Raw genomic sequence first — 21700 nt, 5'->3', positions numbered from 1 at the left:
TGTGTGTGTGTTGGGAAGATTTAATTTAATATCTGTCCTCCTTGCAAATTTCAAGTATATAATATTATTAAGTATTGTTGCCATGCTGTGTATTAGATCTCCAGAACTCATTCATTCATCTTCTGTAACTGAAACTTTGTACCCTTTGACCAACATCTCTTTCCTCCCTCTCCACTGCCCTTGGCAAACCACCATTCTACTCTCTGCTTCTACGAGTTTGACTATTTTAGATTCCACATATAAGTGAGATCATGCAGTGTTTATATTTTTTGTGTCTGGCTTATTTCACTTAGCCTAATATCCTCCAGGTTCCTCTATGTTGTCACAAATGACAGGATTTCCTTCTTTGTTGAGACTAAATAATATTCCATTTTGTGTGTGTGTGTGTGTCTGTCTGTGTGTGTATATACACATTTTTTTAATTCATTTATTCATCAAGGGACATTTAGGTTGTTTCATTGTCCTAGTTATTATGAATAATGCTACAGTGCACATGGGTGTAAATATCTTGTTGAGATCCAGATTTTATATATATATATATATATATATATATATATATATATATATATATATATATATACACACACACACACACACACACATACATACATACATACATACATACACACACACCCAGAAGTGAGGTTGGTGGATCATATAATAGTTATATTTTTAATATTTTTTTTTGGAGGGGGGACCTCCATACTATTTTTCATAAAAACTTTACCAAGTTATGTTTCTACCAACAGGGTTCCCTTTTCTCTACATCCTCACCAAAACTTATCTTTTGTCTTTTTGCTAATAGCCATTCTAACATGTATGAGCTGAGATCCTTGTGGTTTTAATTTGCATTTGCCCGATGATTAGTGATGTCGAGCACCTTTTCATGTGCCTGTTGACCATTTATATGCCATCTTTTTGGAAACATCTATTCAGGTCCCTAACTATTTTTTAATTGGGTTATTTGTTATTTTACTATTGAGTTATAAGAATTTCTTATATATTTTGGATATTAAGCCCTTATCAGATATATATGGTTTGCAAATATTTTCTCTCCTTACATAGGTTGTCTTTTCTCTCTGTTGATTGTTTCCTTTGCCTATTTTTGTTCTTGCTGCCTGTGCTTTTAGTGTCATGACCAAACATCATTGCCAAGACCAATATCAAGAATCTTTTTCCTTTTCTTTTCCTAGTAGTTTTATAGTTTGTGGTCTCACATTTAATTTTTCATCCATTTTGAGTTCATTTTTCTATTTGGTGTAAGATAAGGGTCCAATTTTATTCTTCTGCATGTGGATATTTTGTTTTCCCGACATTATTTATTGGAGAAACTATCTTTTCTCCATTGTGAGTTCTTGGCACCTTTGTCAAAGATTAGTTGACCATTACATGTGTAGATGTATTTCTGGACTCCCTATTCTGCTCCACTGGTCTATATGTCTGTTTTTATGCAATACCATACTGTTTTGTTACTATAACTTTGTAACTTAGTTCAAAATCAGAAAGTGTAATGCTTCCAGCTTTATTCTTCATTCTCAGGATTGGTTTGGCTGTTTGGGCTTCCATATGAATCAGTAGGTCACTTTAGGAGTATGGACTTTTAACAATATTAATTCTTCTAATCCATGAACATATTTCTATTTATTTGTATCTTCTTTAATTTCCTTCACCAACATTTTATAGTTTTCGGGGTATAAGTCTTTCATCTCACTGGTTAAGTTTATTCCTGAGTATTTTATTCTATTTGATGCAGTTATAAATGGAAATGCTTTCTTAATTTCCTTTTCAGATAGTTTGTTGTTAATATATGGAAATGTTATCAATTTCTATATGTTAATTTTGTATTCTGCAACTTTATTCAATTCATTTATTCTAACTTATTTTATTGAGTCTTTATATTGGTGTTCTGCATATATTGTCATTTACAGAGATCATTTTATTTTTATTTGAGTACCTTTTCTTTTTTTTTTTTTTTTTTTTTCCTTGTCTGATTGCTCTGACTAGGACTCCTGCTGCATGTTAAATGGAAATAGTGAGAGTAGCCCTCTTTGCTTATATGGGATCTTAGAGAAAAAGTTTTCAGTTTTTTCCTATTGATTAAAATTTTTTTAAATTGATTGGGATGAGATTGGTTAATAATAATATATATGGTTTCAAGTGTGCGATTCGATAATACATCATCTGTATATTGCATTATGTGTTCACCACCCAAAGTCAAATCTTGTTCCATCACAATATATTTGATTCCCTTTACTTTTTTAAACCTCCCCACCTCCTTTCCCTTTGGTAACCACCATACTGTTGTCTGCATCTATGAGTTTTTGTTTGTTTGTCTTGTTTGTTTGTTGCTTTCAGTTTTATATCTCACATAGGAGTGAAATCACATGGCTCTCAACTTTTTCCATCCGACTTATTTCACTTAGCATGATATTCTCAAGATCCATCTACGTTGCCACAAACGGCAGTATTTCATCTTTTCTTATAGCCGAGTAATTGTGGTACATACATACAATGGAATGTTCTTGTTGATTTTGATGTTAGCTGTGGGCTTTTCATATCGGGCTTTTAATGTGTTGAGGTAAGTACCTTTTATACCTATTTTCTTAAAAGGTTTTTTTCAATCATAAATGGTTGTTGAATTTTTTTCAAATGCTTTTTCTGAGATCATGTGTTTATTTTTCATTTTACTAATGTGTATCATATTGACTGATTTGCATATGTTGTATCATTCTTGCATCCCAGGAATAAATCCTACTTTGTCATGCTGTATAGTCCATTGAATTCAGTTTGCTAAGATTTTATTGAATATTTCTGCATCTGTGTTTATTAGGGATATTGATCTATAATTTTATTTTCTTCTGGTATCTTTGTCTATCTTTAGTAGCAGAATGATACCATCCCCATAAAAGTAGTTTACAAGTGTTTCCTCATTTTTAAAAAAAGTTTAAGGATTGATATTGTTTTTTGAATGTTTAGTAGGATTCATCGGTGAAGCCATTAGGTCGTGGCCTTTCTTTGTTGGGAAGTTTTTGCTTATTGCTTCAATTTTCTTATTTGTTACTGGTCTGAACTAGAAAAAGAAAAACAAACTAAGCCTACAGTTAGCAGAAGGAAGGAAATAATAAAGATTAGGGTAGAAATAAATCAAATAGAGATTAGATAAATTTTTTAAATAAAATAAACTAAGAGCTGGGTTTTTTGGAAAAAATAACAGATGCTTGGCTATACTGGAAAAAAAGATACAAATAAATAAAATCAGAACTGTAGGAGGAGACATTACAGTGGACATTTCAGAAATTAGAAGGATCATAAAAAACTATTATAACAATTGTATGCCAACAAATTGCATAACCTATAAAAAATAGATAAATTCTTAGAAACAAAATCTTCCAAGATTGAATCTCCTCAATTTTTATTCATTCATTTAATAAATATTTATTAAACATGTATTAGGCAGGTTGCTAAGTATAATTAAGGATAAAAAACCCAGAGGACAAGCTCCTGCTCTTGGGAATTTACCAAATTATTAAGTTTCTATTGATTATATTGAGTTTCTACTGATTATAGTTGCAAGACATTTTAAGAACTAAGATTATTTCCCCCGGTTCTGTAAATAGGTAATATTCTGTAACAGTGGTTCTTTTTCCTAGCTGTATTTTAGAATCATCTGGAGAGCTTTATAAAATAAACAATACCAATATGTGAGCCCCACTGAAAAGCAGTTAAAATAGAATCTCTGAAGGTGGAACCTTGATGTCAATAATTTTTTAAAAGTTCTCCAAATAATTTTAATGTATATCCAGCATTAGAACTGCTGTTCTATTGGAAAAGAAAATAGTGAAATGATGAGGTTTGTCTCCAGTTCTGTGGAGATTTAGAAGTTAGGATAAAGAAGAAAAGAAGGAATTTTCTGATTAAAAAAAAAAAATTGTCTTTATGTTTAAATTTCTCACTCACGATTCTATGAAGTGATCCAGTCTGCAGTGTGGAAGGAAAGTGATTGATTGCCTCTGCACTACTGTGAGCCAAGGAAATAACTTTTATTAGTAGTTATCCAGTCGTCTAGTATTAGTCAAGATCAGCCTTGCCCACAGTGGCGAATGGATTTTTGGAATTTTTTTCTATTATTAAGCCTGTAAATGTGATCTTTTAAGCCTCCAAGTTATTACTGAATGACTGAGTCAATGCCTAATGACTGGGGTGGTTTATGCAAATTCTTTGATATCCACCTCTCCTCACATTCATTAAATTTCTTATCTACAGAGTGGAGTTTAACTTTACACCTTCAATTCAGCATCTATCATTACCCTTCTCCACCTAAAAAAAGAATAGCTTCCTGATCGTACTTGCATTCTGTTATTTCCTCTGTTTGGGCCCAATTTGTATAAGAAGAGGGGAGTTTAACCCTAACTTTTTTGTTTCGTTTCAACCACTGGGATGGATGATATTGTGGGGTGGGTGGTGGTATGTGGCAGGAAGCTAGAGGGAGGGAAGAAGAGAGGAGGGAGGAGGAAAAAAAAGAGGTTGAAATTAAAAATTTCTTCTTTTCTTCTTTATCCCAACCTCTAAATCTCCACAGAACTGGAGACAAACCTCATCATTTCACTATTATCTCCTCCAATAGAGCAGCAGTTCTAATGAGGGATAGACATTAACATTATCTGGGGAGCTTTTAATAAATTATTGACATCAAGGCTCCACCCCCAGAGATTCTAATTTAACTGGTTTTCAGTGGAGCCCACAAACCTGTTTATTTTTAAGGGACAACAGATACTAAGAACAAGAAAAGGAGGATACCAAAATTGCATACATTAGGGGATGGCTGCTTTATCTAGAGGCAGGAAGAATAGTGTGATCCTCAGTTGAAGCCCATAACTCCCTATGACATCCTCAAATAGCTGCAGAACCAGTCCCTACCTCTGGGCTTTGAGATAGGACACATTAGAGGTCCTTTGAGATAGGTCAAGTTAGAGATCCTTTTCTACAGGGAGAGAGTCACATGTTTAGAAACTCAGCTCTCATAACTCTGTTTCATTGCCTCTGAGAGAACCTTTATCCTATTTTGTGGATGATCCCTTTTATTTTTTATCAAAGTACTAATTTTGAATCTTGGCCTCCTTATTTTCTAGCTATGTGACATTAGACCGGGTTGTAGTTTCTCTGGGATTTAGCTTGCTCATCTGTGACGTCAAGCAGACAATGCCTGGAACAGAATAGGTGTTCAATAAATATTTATATTGAACGAATGTCTAAGGTGCCCTTCAGCTCTAAAGCTGAAAAAGAGAGAGCCTTTCTCCTCCGCATATGCAATCAAAACCCACACTGCTGCTAAATAGGAAGAAGAGCAAATTTTCTTTAAATACGAATGATTTTCAAGAAAAATGAGATTCTCCAGGCTCCCATTTTGCAACGGACATCTGGATGATATGGGCAGATTGAAGAACTTTTGTCTCTAGCCAAAATAATTCATAAATTCCCAGTTCCAGGGTTGTATGGGGTGAGGTTGTGAGAGTCCTAGAGTTTTATAATATACATTTTCCTCATGGGGAAGATGGAAAAGTTGGACTTGATATTGCTAAAACACATTTGTTTTTATTCTCATTCTTTGCCTCTTTTGGCTACTGAGCAAAATGTAAGATCATTTGCAAACCTTTTGGTATGTGTACATGTATTATAAAGTGCATGTCCTTCCTGCTAGTGGGTCTCAAGCCAAAGTCAGCAATCCCCCTGGCCTCCACTACTCGCCATCTTTCCGAGGGACCAAATGTATTGCAGTGACAAATACAATTTTAAGTAAATATGTGAAAATAAACATGTTCACAGAAAAGAGCCAAAGTTTCTTTCTTTGGTAGCTATTTAGTTTCATTTTAAACTTTTCATCTTTGGTTTATTATAGAAAAATTTTAATCCAGTTTCAGGGTTCAAAAATTAGAGCAAATATGAGTCCAACAATTCTTTGTGGCCTGAAATTTATTCTTATAGCATTTCCTTCTGTTCTACTCTTTCCTTCCTCCTTTGACCCTTCCCTCTTTCCCTCCCTTCTTTCCTTCCTCTCTTCCTTCTTTCCTTCCTTCTTTTTTCAGTAAATGCGTGTGGCATGCTAACAGTACACCAGACACTTTGCTAGGTACTAGGTCTCAGAAATCAAACACACAGACTGCAGGAGAGAAAAGCAAATAAAGAAACAAAAATATGTTTTCTAGTACCTACCCAGTCTTGGCAGGGTAGCCTTATATGGTAGGTGTCCTGTGGGGCCCAGTGGCACAGTCTCAGTGGTGCTGTGTGCTCCAGGAGTGTCCCTTGTGTGGGTTGTGTGTGCCCTCCTGTTGTAGTTGAGCCTAAATTACTGTTGGCACATCAGCGGGAGGGGTTGCCCCTCAGGCTGACTGGCTGTGAAGACTGGCCATGACCACAGCTTTTGAACTGCTGTGCTGGGGCTGTCCCCAGAGAGCAGGATTTGCCCCAGCAGGGCTCTGGTGCCTCCTGAAACTCCACACTTTGGGTGTGCCATTTGTAGAGTTAATCAGGTAATGCTCTGCAATTGAAAAATAAAATAATATTTAAAAAGAAAACATAGCTGTCCACATTAAATGGCATGAGAAGGGTGATGAAGATGCATCTATACAGTTTGGCCCAAACTGAATTTTAAAACTCATCCTTTTTGTATTCACACACTTTATGCTGAGTGAAATAAACTTTAAAAAAAAGAAAAAAAAGTTTTCTAAAAGCGAAGAGTCCTAGGCAGCTACAGGACTGTGTCTTAGTCCATTAAAATGTTGGCCTCTTGCCCACTCTTCTCCTGATGAACCCTCTACCTACAATGTCTCTCGCTGCCCACATCCACCTGTCAAAATCCTAACCATTATTTAAAGCAGTGGGCCTTAGTCTCACTTTGCTATATTTGTATGGCATTTTGTTCACACTACTTTTAATCACTAGTTTGGCTTGTATTATTTATATGACACTCGTAATTATTTATATGACACTGACCCCCATTAGAATATCATAGAATATCAGCACTCTGGCCCAGGTTTTATCTTGCTTTTCTTTATATCCTCCTGCCTTGAACATAGTAGGTACCCAGTCAATGTTGGGCAAATGGATTTAAATGACTGTTAAGGCCAAGAACCTACTATAGTACTTTAAGAATCAGGAGAAGGGAGGGAAGGCTGTTTCTTGAATTCCCCATTGCCCATATAGGACATTCCACCTAAGATATTGTCTTCATAGGTTACTTCTCTCTCATCAACCCATCCCTTTGTCCAGTTCCTTCTATATTTAGTATCTAGACCATTCCCATTAGTTGTCTACCATGTGTTATGCTGTTGTATGTTCTTTTTGGACTCACATGGATTTTTTTCAACTAAATTTTGACATAGATAGGTGTTAGGGAAGTCGTCATTTTTTATCTTTCACAATGCTTTGCTTAGTACTGGTTCAGATTGGATGCTCACTAAGTGTGTTAAGTGGCTGTCGATCAGAAAGCATTGTACAAAAACTAGTTCACCAGAAGCCCCGCACAGAGGCCGTTTTCACTTTCAGACTGTGTACTGTACACTGACTCATTGGATCATCTCAGCGGTGTGCTTGGCACAGATTCTGGCTTCATTACAAGTTGGGCATGATCGTGATGGTTTACAATGTCATTGTTCTTGCTTTTTTCTTTTTCAATTCCATGAGCATATTCCTCATTTTTATAACCCCAGCCCGTATTCGTAAGAACTTAATGCTTTGTTGTAGCATGCCTGTCTTTAAAAAACAGGCAGAGGTACATAAAATCATACTTGTTTGGGGAAAAAAAACAACTGGCAGTGAGTTTTCTATTTGTAATTTAGAACATACCAAACACTCATGATAGCAAATAAAACAATTTGAAATGCACGGGACAAACTCCAAAATTTAATCTACAGTATATTCACATGAGTTTAAATTTTAATTTAACAGCTCTGTAGCCTCTTAGCTGATACTACAGAATTTTTGAAAGTACAGAGAAGCTTTCTTTTCTTACCTGTGGTCAAGAGAAGATCAAACAACCAGAGAGGATGTCATCTTAGAATGTTTTCCCTAAATCTATATGATTTCTACTTATATTGAATTTGGTCTTCATATTGAGTTCTAGTAACTCTCTGTGTGTACGTAAATCAGGGTCTCCAAGCTGGCACGACATTCAGAATGTTTTTATAATGAGAGATTAGTATAGAGCAGAGGTGTTGAATTATAAAACTGAGGTTACAAAAATATGTTACCTGTGTCAAAAACATACTTTTAAGTCAAGGCCTCCTTATGGCACCGTTTTTTTAATGTTGGCCTCTGCTACCTCCTATTCTGTTTAAAATTACTTTGAAAGTGCAGTTTTAAGGCCAACTTTTTTTTGGAGGGGTGGAGGGTTGCTCCTTAGGCCACGTTACAGCCTCTGGCAGATTGAGAAGAACTAGTGTGACAACAGGGCTGTATCTGTTCCCAGGCAGCTCACCTACTGATGGATGACGCCTGGCAGCATGCCTCCTTGTTGTTTGTTGTATTATTACAACAGAAAGCATTTTCAAAAGCTACATTTATCAAGTTGTCATAATAGTTTGGCTTGTATATCTATCTACCCAGAAAAAAATAAATCTCTCCCTTAGCACTAATCTGTTTGAGCCACATGATGCATCATATGCAGAAGAGGCTGTGTGAAACGAATGGGCATCCTACTTGAGATTCAGGGACCTTTCAACTAAATGCTTAAGGGAGGAGGTGTTTTTTGTTTGGTCGGTTTTGGTTTTTGTTTTTGTTTTGTTTTTAATGTATGCATTTGAAGGTCCCATAGCACCAAGACCTCTGTCTCCTTCTTGTATCAAAGATACTTTTCCAGTGGTATTTGTATGTATTCCTAGATGGATGCAATATTCCTAGAATTTTGGTGACTTTATCTAATGGTGATTTAACCTCAAATAGGAAAAAACTGTGAAGCCATGAAGAAGGGCAAGACATCTTTTAATGTTTAAGATCAGGTGGTTTTTTGTTTTTTTTTTATAGGCAAGTGTTACTGGATTAGACATTGACTGTTATGGAAAGTCTTGTAAGCAATTTTTTTTTTGTTATTTGAGATAGGTGGTTGTGTGGGAACACATGGCTGTGTTAGGGGAAGGAAGGAGAAAGCGAGATACAAAGTCATTCTCCAGAGTAAATATACACTTATTAAATGTTGGTTAAAAATACTTTAAATCTGTTAATGTTAATAAAGTACTCAGTAGGGGTATATACTAAAATATTTCCAATTATGCAGAGATATAGTATCTAATGAAAATACAAAATAAGCATGGTTAGCTGGAGATACTTTTTACTGAGATATAATTTACATATACTGTAAGTTTAAGGTGGAAAACTTACTGATTTGATACTTTTTTTTCAATTACACATGAGATCCAATGTTATTTTATATTAATTTCAGTTGTATAGCACAGTGGTTAGACATATAATTTATGAGGTGATCCCCACTATTAGTCTAGTACCCACCTGGCACAACACATTTATATATTGCAGTATGATTGCCCTTTCAATATTAACGAATGCCTCTATCACTCACGTAATTCTCTCTTTTTTTTGTGGTGGGAACAATTAAGATCTAGTTTCTTAGCAACTTGGAAATTTATAATACAGTATTTGTTGTCTATAATCTTATGCTGTGCATTAGATCTCCAGGACTTATTTATGTAATAGTTGAAAGTTTGTACCCTTAAACATCTCGCCAATTCCCTCACCTCCCAGCCCCTGGTAACTACGATTCTACCCTTTGTTTCTATGTGGATGCTTTTTGAAGAAGGGACAGTGCTAAATTGATTCCTCTTGTTGGGACCAAGCACCACACGAATAAAGCTTCCACATGAACAAAGCTCATATGATTCTTGTGAAAGACATGCTAAATTAGAATTAAATAGTACCTATATTAAACATAGAGTAAATGACTTAAGCACAAGAGTAAAACAGAGAGCTAAGAGAAAGATGAGGACATGGACTTATGAAACTCACAGAGATGGCATATTACTTAACTCCTTTTTCTTCCCCATATGCAAGGCAAGGCCACCACTAACCATCTGTTATGCATGGACTCCAGTTCTTGCTCCTAGGTTTTCAGCATCCAGTTTGTCCCATGGATGAGTACAGTGAGCATCTCAGATAGCTTTATACACAAGGTCCGGTGGTTCATGTAACTTCCTTTCTGATGGCAAAGTTGATTGGTATCAAGTGTTGGTTCCTGAATGAACGTCTCACAATAACATGTCTGTGAAAATGAAAAGCAGCCCCACAATGCATTTGCACTTGGTTCTCTCAGATGTTTTCAGAATTTGCTGTTCCTCTTGAGGTCTTTGTAAAATGGCCCAGAAATGCTTTACTTGCCTCCTGTGGAACATCCTCCTGCTAGGTAGCTCCAGTGAGTCCTATTGTTGTTCACGTTAAGTGAGAACAAGAGGGAGGAAAACAGTGCTCCAGTCCTACGTGAAATCCTGGCTATGGCTGTAAATCTGCTTGTCTTGTCTAATGCATGGTCATTAGGACCCACAGGCTAAAGGACCCAGGGTCCTTCTGGCTTAAATTGCTGACATGGTTTTCTGTCTGTTCTCTTGTAAAGAGCTCATAGTTTCATTTTGGATGACTGAAAGAGAGAGATATGTGCAGAAGGACTGTCCTATTTTAAAATTCTTTGCCCATGAGTCCATATTTGAAAGGTAGGAGGTATTCAGAGAAATACAGAAACCTGTTCTTACTTAGTTACAGTCTGCTTCTTGGAAATCAAAGGCAAAGCTTCATGAACCCGATACAAGCTCAGTTGTCGTTAAGAACTGTGGAGTTTTAAATACACAGTTACCAGATTTTCTTAAAACTGTTCACTGACACCAAGGATGAGTCTAGTTATGTCATCAGAAAAATATTTGCTTAGTGTAGAGATAAGAATTTTAAGGTAAAAACTGATGTAGTTTTCCAGACTTTTTTTATTCCTAATGAAAGATAAATACATCTTTCTCTTTTAAAGGCTTAATTTATATAAGCAGGGAAGGAACAAAGCCAACAAATTGCTAAAGCCTGGAAAGAGAGCTTTTAATTTTCCATGGTAATTCATCTCTTCTCTGTTAAATTATGATCACTGAAACTAAGATAACATCAGGATTTTAGGTACTGAAAGAGTTTGGATGGCTTATTATGTGTTAATGATAGATCAATAAAGTATGCCTCAAGCCTATCATAATCTCATCATAAGTGAATTAAAGTCTGACTAATTCAAATAATACCTTGTGATTGAGGTGATTTCCATTTTTGAGAGAAGGAATTAGTCAAAATTAATAAGTGGCTAGGAACAAAGCGCTGAAATAAATAAGGAACTCTGTCCAAATTTGGTTTGGAATATGTTTTTATTTATATTTTGTTCCTTCATACTTGATCCAGTCTCAGAGTCCTTAATTGGTACAATATTTAACTCTAAACACAATCCCGCAACTAGTTTAGAGTTTGCATTGGAGGATGCATTGACTTAAACCCTCTGTTATCACTGGTCTGTAACTTTCCTCAGAAATCATTTTGGACTAAAATTTCTAATGTTTGTTTTCATTCCCAGAGGCAAATTTTATTTTGTTTAAATGTGAAGGAAGCCATTCAGCTGTTTTATATTAACAATTAAAAAAAAAAAAAAAAGGAAAAGAAAATATATTTTACTGCTTAATTCTCAGATGAGGCTTTTGTGCCCAGATAAATGCATTGGATGAAGAAATTCACACTTGGCAAGAATTAAAATCCTTGCAGTGGAATTGTCTCTTCATTACTTCAGTAAAATTTATACTCAGGTTTAATGAATGTGAACTTTGAAAAAATATAAACTTCTCTGCACTCAAGTTCTTTCACATTACATTTTACTGACGAGCACGGTTCTCCTGGAGATGTTCCAAAAGTACAATGTGTCTAGGTATCCTTTACTTACTAGAAGTGGATTTACCAGGATCGAGAAGCAGTTGATATATTGATGTAGTAATAATAGAGTTAACCCCAGGCCAACTCCCTGCTCAGCTTCCCAGATTTAATCTCATGTTAGTATTTTACACATCTTAAGCATATCTTCTTCCTTCATTTTTATTACCGTTTTATATGCTTCGGGGTTAGACAAACCTGGGTTGCAATTCCCAGTTCTCTTTTTTTCTGTGTATATGACATTATGCCTCCTAATCTTTCTTAGCCTCAGTTTTCTCATCTATTTAGTGGGAATAATAAAACTGCAGAATTGTTGAAAGGTTATCAGTAACGCACACAAAAACTTAACACTGGGCCAGACACCTATAGCAGATGCTCAATACATAGGACAGGCTAGTATTACTATTTTTATCCACAATTTTTAATGTCTTTAATAATGAGGATCTTTTCAAATTCAAGCATTATATTTCAGTCAATTACACTAAATAAGCTCTAACTAAAAAAGTAATACAATATAGTAAAATGAAAGACTTAATTCAGGGCAGAATTAAATTATTTGCAAATTAATATTAGATGTTAGACAATTACAGGACATTCTTTGGAAATTGCAGCATTTATCTTTGCTTGTTTTTTCAGTTTTGTTCTGTTTTTGCTTAATACGAAGCAATTAAATCAATCTTTTACATTATAGGCTTGTATCTACTATTATCAAAGATGCTTTTAAAACGTGTAGGTATTTATAATTTAAAATATCTGGGAAAGGTTCATTTAAATTATTGATGCAGGTATATTTCTGCTTTTTTGGTTTGGGGGGTTCTTTTGTTTTTAGTAAATAATATCTCTATAATAACCCCTTGGCATGCGAACAGAACTTTTATAAATTATCTCAGTTGGTGATCAAAACTTTCTGCACTGCCCTTCTGATATTCACTTGACAGATGAAAAAGCTAAGACCCTGATTGGACAAGAAGCTTGCGCAGAGAGAAGAGCAAAGCCTGTGACCCAGACAGATCTTCAAACTCCTAATTCACAGTTGTTTCCATCATTCCTTTTAGGGAGATATGGTTAGGAAAAGAAAATAAAAGGAGATGAAAAACAGAGGGTTTTAAGGTCTTAATGATTAACACCATAGTTCACTTTTTTAAATCAAGAAGTCATCATTATAGCTTGTTTTAAAACCTTCAGTGGGTTCCCTTGGCCTACTGCCAAATTCAAATTTAGAAGGTATTTATCCTATCTCCTGCAATTCCCCCATATAAACCCCAAACCCCAACCCAACAAAACTGCTTGAGAATATCCTCCACATATTCCTAACCTTTTATATATCTATTATATTTTTACATCTATTATTCACTTAATTTATCAAATATCTATACAGTGCTTACTATGCTCTAGGCACTGTTGGAAGTGCTTCATAAATTTTAACTCAGTTAATCTCTGTCACAAACCCAGAAGATAAATAATAGTGTCCCATTTTACAGATGGCAAAGCTGACACATAAAAACTGAGGAATAAAGCCAGGATTCCAGAAAGAGGATTCTGGTTTCAAAGTAGATACTTTTAACCACTACACTATGTTACATATACACTTGTAATTTCAAAATTGAAAGACATATCACATTCTGGCAACATTGATGTCTAAATGGCATACCACCAAAAGCCTCTGGGTTGTGTAACTCATTACCTTGTAAATGTACCATCAACTGGAGCCTCTCATCTTTTTAGACTCAGAAACCTGATATTTTTCAGCAATCACACCAAGAACAGATTCTTGTCTTGGAGGAAGACTCACAATGATTTGGCTCATGAGATGAATGTTTCAAACTAGAATGCCGGTTTATTAACTTACAACTAAAAATAGAACTGTCTATCACATGGACCAGAATTCCCTCATCAGCATGACCAGCACACTCTGCCTCTTAACAGTTATGAGAAAACAGATCACCCTTAACAAGTTGTTTGGTCAACGTGGCATTATAACCAGGGATATTCTTGGGATGAGCCGAATTTTCATTGGCATCAGCTAGGTTAGCATAAGGCATCTACATCGTGATAGCAACAGCCTTACCAGTGGGACCTGGAGGACTTGAAGTTCATTGGGCCTTTACCTGGGACATTACTGGGCTGGCACTGACAGCCATGTATCTCTGTCATTTTTCTCTTTTCTATGATTCTAATGCCTGGCCAGTCCTTTCTTACTGTTAATGCATATTAGTATAGTCAGTCTGGTTATGGTCAAGTGTTGAAGCCTGAGACCTTTCGATCTCTTCAAAATAGCCTTTGTGTAATTGTGCTTTCAGATGACATTTTTTAAAGAACATTCTCAAGACCTAACACAAATACTATCTAGCATTTCTTACACCGAATTATATTTATGAGCGATTTTCTCAGTAGTGAAAACCAAGCCATATTCATTCTTCTTTGTATTCCCAGAGGTAAATGCATTGCCTAGTACATAATAGGAGTACAATGGATATTTGTTGAACAAACAAGTGAATTAAGAGGCAATAAAGCATCATGTTTATGAGTGTGAGCGCTGAAGCCAGATGGCCAGGTTCAAATCTCAGCTCTATTGCTTAATGGTTGTGTGATTTTGGCAAGTTACTTAACCTCCCTCAGCTTCAGTTTTCTCATTTGTAAAATGGGTATAATGACAGCACTCTGTCTCCCGGGGTTCTTAAGAAGATAAATTAATACATACAACAAACTTTAAAAAGTACCTGGAATTCCATAGTATAATTATTCTCTCAGAATTTATTATATATTTACCTTTTTAAAAGTGTGACTTATTTTGAAGAAAGTATAGTACTCCTGTTCTTTTAAGTGTCATCAGTACATATTTAATCAAAAATTGTTATTGTTTACAAGACTTTAGTAAAGTGAAAACTCCCATGGTACAACCTTTATGGAATGTAATTTGGCACTTTTTATCAAGAGCTCATAAGAGTTCACTCCCTTTAGTCCAGTAATTCTTCTAGAAATTTATCTGTCCTAAAGACATAGAAATTTTGATAAATCATATGCATGGATATCTTTCATTACACTCTCATTTATCAAACCCCAAATTGGAAATTACTTAAATGACAAGTAATAGAAGAGCGATTATTTGAATTATATCATTCTTGGTGATATATTATGATGAAATATTCTTGATGAAATATTATGTAGCTCTCAAAATGATGTCTTTGAAATTGTATAATAGTGTGGGGAAAATACCTCCAGAAAATTTAAGTGGAAAAAAACAAACTACGAAATTGTATAAGTGATGTGATTTCCTCCACACTGGAAGGAAATCAATAAATCAAAATAAAAGTGATTATCTTTAGATGAGGCAACTATGAGGGATTTTTTTTTCTTTTAGGTAATCTTTTTTAAACCCTCTGTGATGAGCATGTATTTTAAAAATAAAAATAATTCTTTAAGAATTATTACTTTAAATCCTTAGATGTGTAATTTTATAAGATATGTAGAATATTAAGCTCCCTTTTAATCATATTCAAGAACTAAGTTTTTTCCATGAAATCTCTCTTCAGTTTTATACCAGAAATAATTAAGACAGGATTCATTTAATATTAATATCTTTCAGAAAAACTTGCATTAATATTTATTTGGTTAAATAAGAACTACAAGTACTTTTTTTGACAACTTTGAAAGCAAAAAGAATACTTAGTTTCAACCTTCATGGAGAAATCAATTTACAACTTTTTAGACTCTGCCCAATTTGATAGTAACTCCTCTAAGAACACACTCAGAAAAAAAAGAGAGACTCTTATATGAGTCTTAAGAGAGAATTCTTTTCACAAGAAAATAGTTCAAATATAGAGTCTTTTGTAGGTACTAATGGGGTGTTTTTATTTTCTTTTTATCACCTAGGAGCTGTGAGGGAAGAAATATACGATATAGAACATGCAGTAACGTGGTAAGTACTGAAGTTCTGTGATTGTGATAATGTATTTTTTTAAGGACTGAATAATGCTAAGCAGTTTTATGTATCCTGTGCAGATATTAATCATCATTTCACGGAGTGATTTGTATCACTCTATACAAATTATGCATCGTTAAAAAATAAGCATTTTTAATGTTCCTCGATATAAACTTTTACAAATTTTGCCAGATTGAAGCTAACTTGACTATTTCAAAACAAGGACTGTCTCTTTCCTCTCTGCTTCTGACTTTTTATATCTAAGTCTCTTGAGAACAAGTAAGAGGAATGATAAAAGGAACCCATTTGGGTATCATGAAATAGTGTTAGGTAATCAAACTCAGGTTTAACAAATTCATTCATTCATTCAACAAACACTATTCAATACCAACTAGTAGTAGATAAATAACATGTGGTCACGGTCTTAAAACATCTGTGATAGAGTAAGGGATGTAAAGAGGGAAGATAGACGTGCACTCAGCCACATTCTAGGTCAAAATATGACAAATGCTGTAAGAAAGGGATAAAATTATTTATAGGTTAAAAACAGAAATTGGAAGGGTCTTTAAGGAAAAGGTGATTTGAGATAGGGTTAAGAGATCTGGGAGGGCTGCGACCTGCCCTGATTGGGTGAGAAGGGGTGACATCCATTCCAAGTGGAGGAGACATAAGGGGCAACTTTGGAAGCAAGAATGTTTAAGGTATGCTCTGAACACTAATTTGGGTAGGATTGTGCTTAGCGGTATAGAAGAGAAGAATTAGAAGATATTTTGAGGTTACACCATGAACAGATTTGAATGTTACACTCTCAAGTTTATATTAGTTAAATGAATAATGGGGGGGGGGTGTTCACTAGACGTTTTGGAGCATGAGTATGATATTATAGTTTCACTTTAGGAAGTTTAATTCCATAATGATGTGAGGGATGTACTGGAACAGGAACTAGATGGGGAGCAAGAAGTAATGAGCGTTTGTTTAACCAGGAGGAAACAGATACAAGAGAGATGAAAATTAAGGTCATTGTAAGACTTAAGCCATTCAAATTAGAGCGATGAGTTAAAGTAGGAATAAAGAAAACAGACATGTACAAATTCAGAGCTCTCACGGAGCAACCAATCCTACTGTTAGAGAAGCTCTTTCTTCAATATTTACATGATGATCATTTTCCTTATTCCAGTCTCAACTCAGATGCCATGTCCTCAAACAGGTTTTCTTGACCATTTTATCTGTGGTTGTCCATCCCTCACAGTAGTCTATCAATCACATTTTATTTTCCTTATAGCACTTACCTCTACCAAAATTTATCCTATTTAATTATTTGTTTGTTTTCTGTGTTCCCAGTCTAGAATGTAAATTCCATGAGGTTAGGAGCCTCATTCACCTTATTCACTCCTGCATCCCCCGTGCTGACAACTGTTGACTTACGTATCGTAAGCATACAGTAGATATTTGCCAGATGCTAAATGAGTACCCAGGCTTCTGGAATGGCAAATGTCATTATAAAAGTGAGAAAGTTGGGAGGAGATTTTGGAGAAGAAAATAATATATTTGATTTAGAGACACAATTGAGTTGGACATGCAGGCCAGACTTGTAGGTGGTACAGTCAACTAGGCAATAGGGGTCTGATCTGAGGAAAGAGATTGGAGCTCAAGCCATAGGAACACAAAGTAAGAAATATAGAATTTGAAGATTGGGCAGGAGTGTGTTCAGTAGGATGTATAGGATGATGAGAGAAGGGAACATCATGAACTTCTATATGCAGATAGAAAGAGAACATCGTGGCAGGTGAGCCCTCAAAGGCACCATGAGACAAGTAGAAGAAGAAACAAACTAGGATCCCTGAAGACCTTCAGTAGGATAAACGTTGCCAAGAGGTTAAGGTAGGAAAAAATGCCCATGGGGGAGTAGTTTCTATAGTGTAGTAGGAACAAAGTAGAAATCACAGTAGATAAAGAAATATATTCATAAGGAAATGGAATCAATGGAAATATGCTGTTCTTATAAAGTGTTAACAGAGGCATATCATTTGTGGAGTCATGGAAGGGTATATGGGTTCTTTGTTTACAATGAGAGACTTTTGAGAGATGAGTTGATTTAAAGAGAGAGAGACCTTATGTGGAGATGAGGCTAGATATATTTGATGCCATAGGTCTCAAAGAAGATAGTGGGTGACAAGAAGAGAATCTTGATAAAGAAAAAGGACATATACTTACTACATTCTTAGAAAACAGACAGAAATGGAGAAAGAAAAGATGAGGGTATAGAAAGATTTCTGAAGAGAAAATTTGAGATGGCCAATAAAGAATAGGCTCAAGCTTCTCTGCAGAGAAGTCTTCTAAGTCGTCTGCTGAAAGTGAAGGAAGTAAGTTGGATTTGCGAAAGTGAGCATAAAGGCTAGAATGGGCACAGAGGAAATCGAGTGGAAGCTAACAAAGCAACATACAAGAATTGTTGGGCAGCAAAGAGGGCTAGGCTGAGGTTAGATAGCTTGATCTGACAGAAAGCAGAGTGTGGTTTGCTTGGTTGATCTGACATGGTCAGCAGAGTGTGAGGACTTAGTCTGGCAATCTGCACTGAAGCAGTAATAGAGAAAATGAACATCGGAAGTGACTCATGGTCAGAATACAGATGAGGTGAAAGAGACTAAAACAAATGAAAAATACATATTTTAAAATGCTTGACCAGGGAGAGTTTTAGGAAGTAGAAGGCATGAGCACTGGGAATAAGAGTAAATTGTCAATGGAAAATTTTGCCAAGTTTATTTCTCTATTTTCATTTAGGGCAGTAGGTGCCAGATAACACAATTTATATAATTGCCTTCTTCACTACACACACACCTCACTGAACTGTGGACCGATGAAAAAGATCGAATAGCTATAGGGCTTTTTATCTTTTAAATTTTTATTTATTTTTTTAATCAGAGAAATGATTTAAATTTTTTCTTTTTCTTTTTTTTAATTTTTAAAAAAGAGTATTCACCAAATATGTTTTAGAAATGTTATAAAAATTTTTTCAGTGGAAATGTACTTTGACTCATTGATTTTTTTTTACTATCCATTTTATTGTAATATCCTATATATCAGTTTAGAAAAAAAAAAACACCATAATATTATTAAAGAATCTCCTTACCTTCTACTTTTTTTTTTTCTTTCCAGGTTTTAAAATAGTGGAGAGAGTCCAAACTCCTTTAAGTATATGAATGCCTAAAGCATCATGAGCAGATGTCTACCTACCCTTTCCTTAAAGCTCTTCAGAAAAAGCCCACAATTTTCTCACCATCATTATGAGTGTTTTCAGGGACAGATGCAAGCTAAGGCTCTGACCTAAGATGACTTAGAATCCATAGCATTTCACGAGCCAACTCTTTATGGCTTGTGGAATCAAAATGACACTGAGTTTTTTATGAGAACCTAGTCTTCAAATAATTTCAAGCTTTTTTTTTTTTAATCTGGCTGTTGGCCATGACAGAAGCAACATTGCCAAAAAAAAAAAAAAAAAAAAAAAATCTCATAAGAAAGGATATTTTCATAATCACATTCCAATTTTTCAAACTAAGAAGTTCAAAAAAATTTAGTTAAATATTCCTCTTCTAGATACTTGTTGTGGAAAAACTCGTGGGTCTCTGGTTATCTAAACCTCCAGGGTCACTCCTTAATCCTTGGACAGCTTCCTAGGGCTCTTCTGAACTGCTTCACTTCCAAAGATTCACACTTTTTAAATTCTTTGTAGAGCTGCTACATACAACATTTCTTTGGATTCTTGTTCTCTAAGGCAAAGGAGGGGAAAATATCTCTTCAGTTTCCCAATTTTTCTGGCTTGCCTGAAAAATTAGTTTATATATTTTTAAATTTTTATTGTTAATCACTCTATAGACAGAGCGTACCCATATAAGAAAGTTAAGGTTCTCATAATGTTTGCATAGTAGTCATCACAGCAAGGATACCTTTTTATACTATTTCTAGCTGGTCCAAGTAGACTATTTTCATTCTTAAGGACATAGTTCATCCAACTTTTCCCATTTTACAGTTCCTGTTTTTTTCCTACAGAAGTTGCAAGGCTCTATCTCTCTATCTCTGGAAGGAAAGACTAAAGATTCTGTTGGGAAAAACAGGTGTGAACTAGCAAACAAATCAAGTGAGTCATTTAGGTCTCAGAGATCCCTGGGGCCCCTCAGAAAGGTCTCCTTTGTCACATCTTCATGTTTATTCAAATTAAATCTCTAATCTTAACCCCTCGATCTTAAATGAGAATTTTAAATTGACTTCCAAAATATTTAGCCCAGTGCTCGTACTCATAAGCTGTTGTTTTGATCACTATCCTTAATCTTTACAAGACTGGAGATTTAGGGGACAGTGACCACAATTAGCAGCATAATAGGCCAAGGTGCCTGTGGTAGCTGATGGTGCTTTCAAGATTCTTATTAAGACTTTATTGCTCCACTGCAACTCTTTACAGTTGTAAAAAACAAACAAACGAAAAACAACAACAAAAACTGATAAGATTATGGTTGGGAAGCCACATTTTTATATTTCTTCTAGAACTCCTAGGGAGGTGAGCGGGCAAAGGATCTCTGTCTTCTAAGGCACAGTTAAAACAACTAAAAATGTTTTTAGCGCATGAAAACAAAACATCATTTATTCACTCCAGAGATAATTGAGCACAGGAGCTGTTTTGGTGCTGGGAAACATTGGTGAAGAAGGCCTAAGGACTTAGTTCTCCCTCTTTCATTCAAATGGAGGAAACCAGATTACCAAAAAAGAAAAAAAATGTAAACAAATTATTTAAAAGAAAAAATATCAAGTAGCGATTAGTGCTCTGCAGAGAATTAAGTGATTGGTAGCTACTTCAGTTTGGATGGTCAGGGAAGTCCACCTGCAGAGTGACATTTAAATGACAAGGAACCAGCTCTGAATATCAGAGGAAGAGCAATTCAGATAGAAGGATTAGTTAGTGTGAAGGCTCTGAACTGTGAAGGAAATATTCAAAGAATAGCCCAGTCTATCAAGATGATAGTGTACGAAAGGAAGAATATCGGAAGATAAGAAAACATATAGCCGAAGGTAGACGGGAATTAGATCGTGCAGGACATTATAGAGTGTTACGTTTTAAGTGCAAAGGGAAACTACTGGAGAACTTTACAGAGGGAAGGAAAGAGTTGGACTGATGGTTACAAAAGGTAGGTTTGGCTGCAGGGTCACTCTAGAGGTAGGCGGGAAAGAAGGGAGTAGAAGCAAAAATGTCAGTTAAGAGGCTGTTGCTCTTAAGTTCAGGTGAGCACTAACAGTTGCTTGGACTAGAGTGGCACTTGTAAGAAGATTTGAAATATGTTTTAGAAGTAGAATATCTTTTCCTAAGCCACCTTGGTTCATCCTCAGTTTGATACAATTCACTTTTATGGTCTCCAGCATTGCTACTATGGAATGTCTTATGTGCAGCATTCCAGCAAGAGACAAAAGCAGCAGCTATGTGGCCAGAGAGTACAGAATGATTCTGAGCACGTTTATAATTTTGGGGACCCTCACTTTCTCCACCCAAATAATGAGAGGGTTGAACTGAATGATCTCAGTGGTACCTTCCAGCTCTAAAATTCTGTAATTCTTCCACAGTATTGTGTCTAGGCTATACCGAATTTGGATCTGAATGCAGACCACTTAAGATATCTATGATGGTTTAGTGACTGGCAATACTTAGTGAAAAGATTTACAGCCAGCAATAGTCAGAGCAAAGGGAGACAATGTGGACAGTAGAAGCAAAGTCCCCATAGAAGGAAGTTCCCGATCTTGCTGCAGACCTTGACCATCTGTTTTAACCAGTAATTCTCATCATCGAGGTTGCAG

General features: G+C 35.4%; 1 protein-coding gene across 3 annotated transcripts in view; it reads left to right on the top strand.

Moving 5' to 3' along the window:
• ADAMTSL1 (ADAMTS like 1) overlaps positions 1-21700 on the top strand; it is a 387565-nt gene that overhangs the window by 35126 nt on the left and 330739 nt on the right. For all 3 annotated transcript variants that reach the window (XM_039870536.1, XM_039870472.1, XM_039870576.1), the window contains exon 3: positions 15814-15859. In XM_039870536.1, coding sequence (XP_039726470.1) covers positions 15814-15859 — 46 coding nt within the window. The remainder of the gene's footprint in view (positions 1-15813; positions 15860-21700) is intronic.

This window comes from Pteropus medius, unplaced genomic scaffold (genome assembly GCF_902729225.1).
Source record: "Pteropus medius unplaced genomic scaffold, Ma_sr-lr_union100, whole genome shotgun sequence".
Classification (NCBI taxonomy): domain Eukaryota; kingdom Metazoa; phylum Chordata; class Mammalia; order Chiroptera; family Pteropodidae; genus Pteropus; species Pteropus medius.
This window is presented reverse-complemented; position numbering and strand designations above follow the sequence as displayed.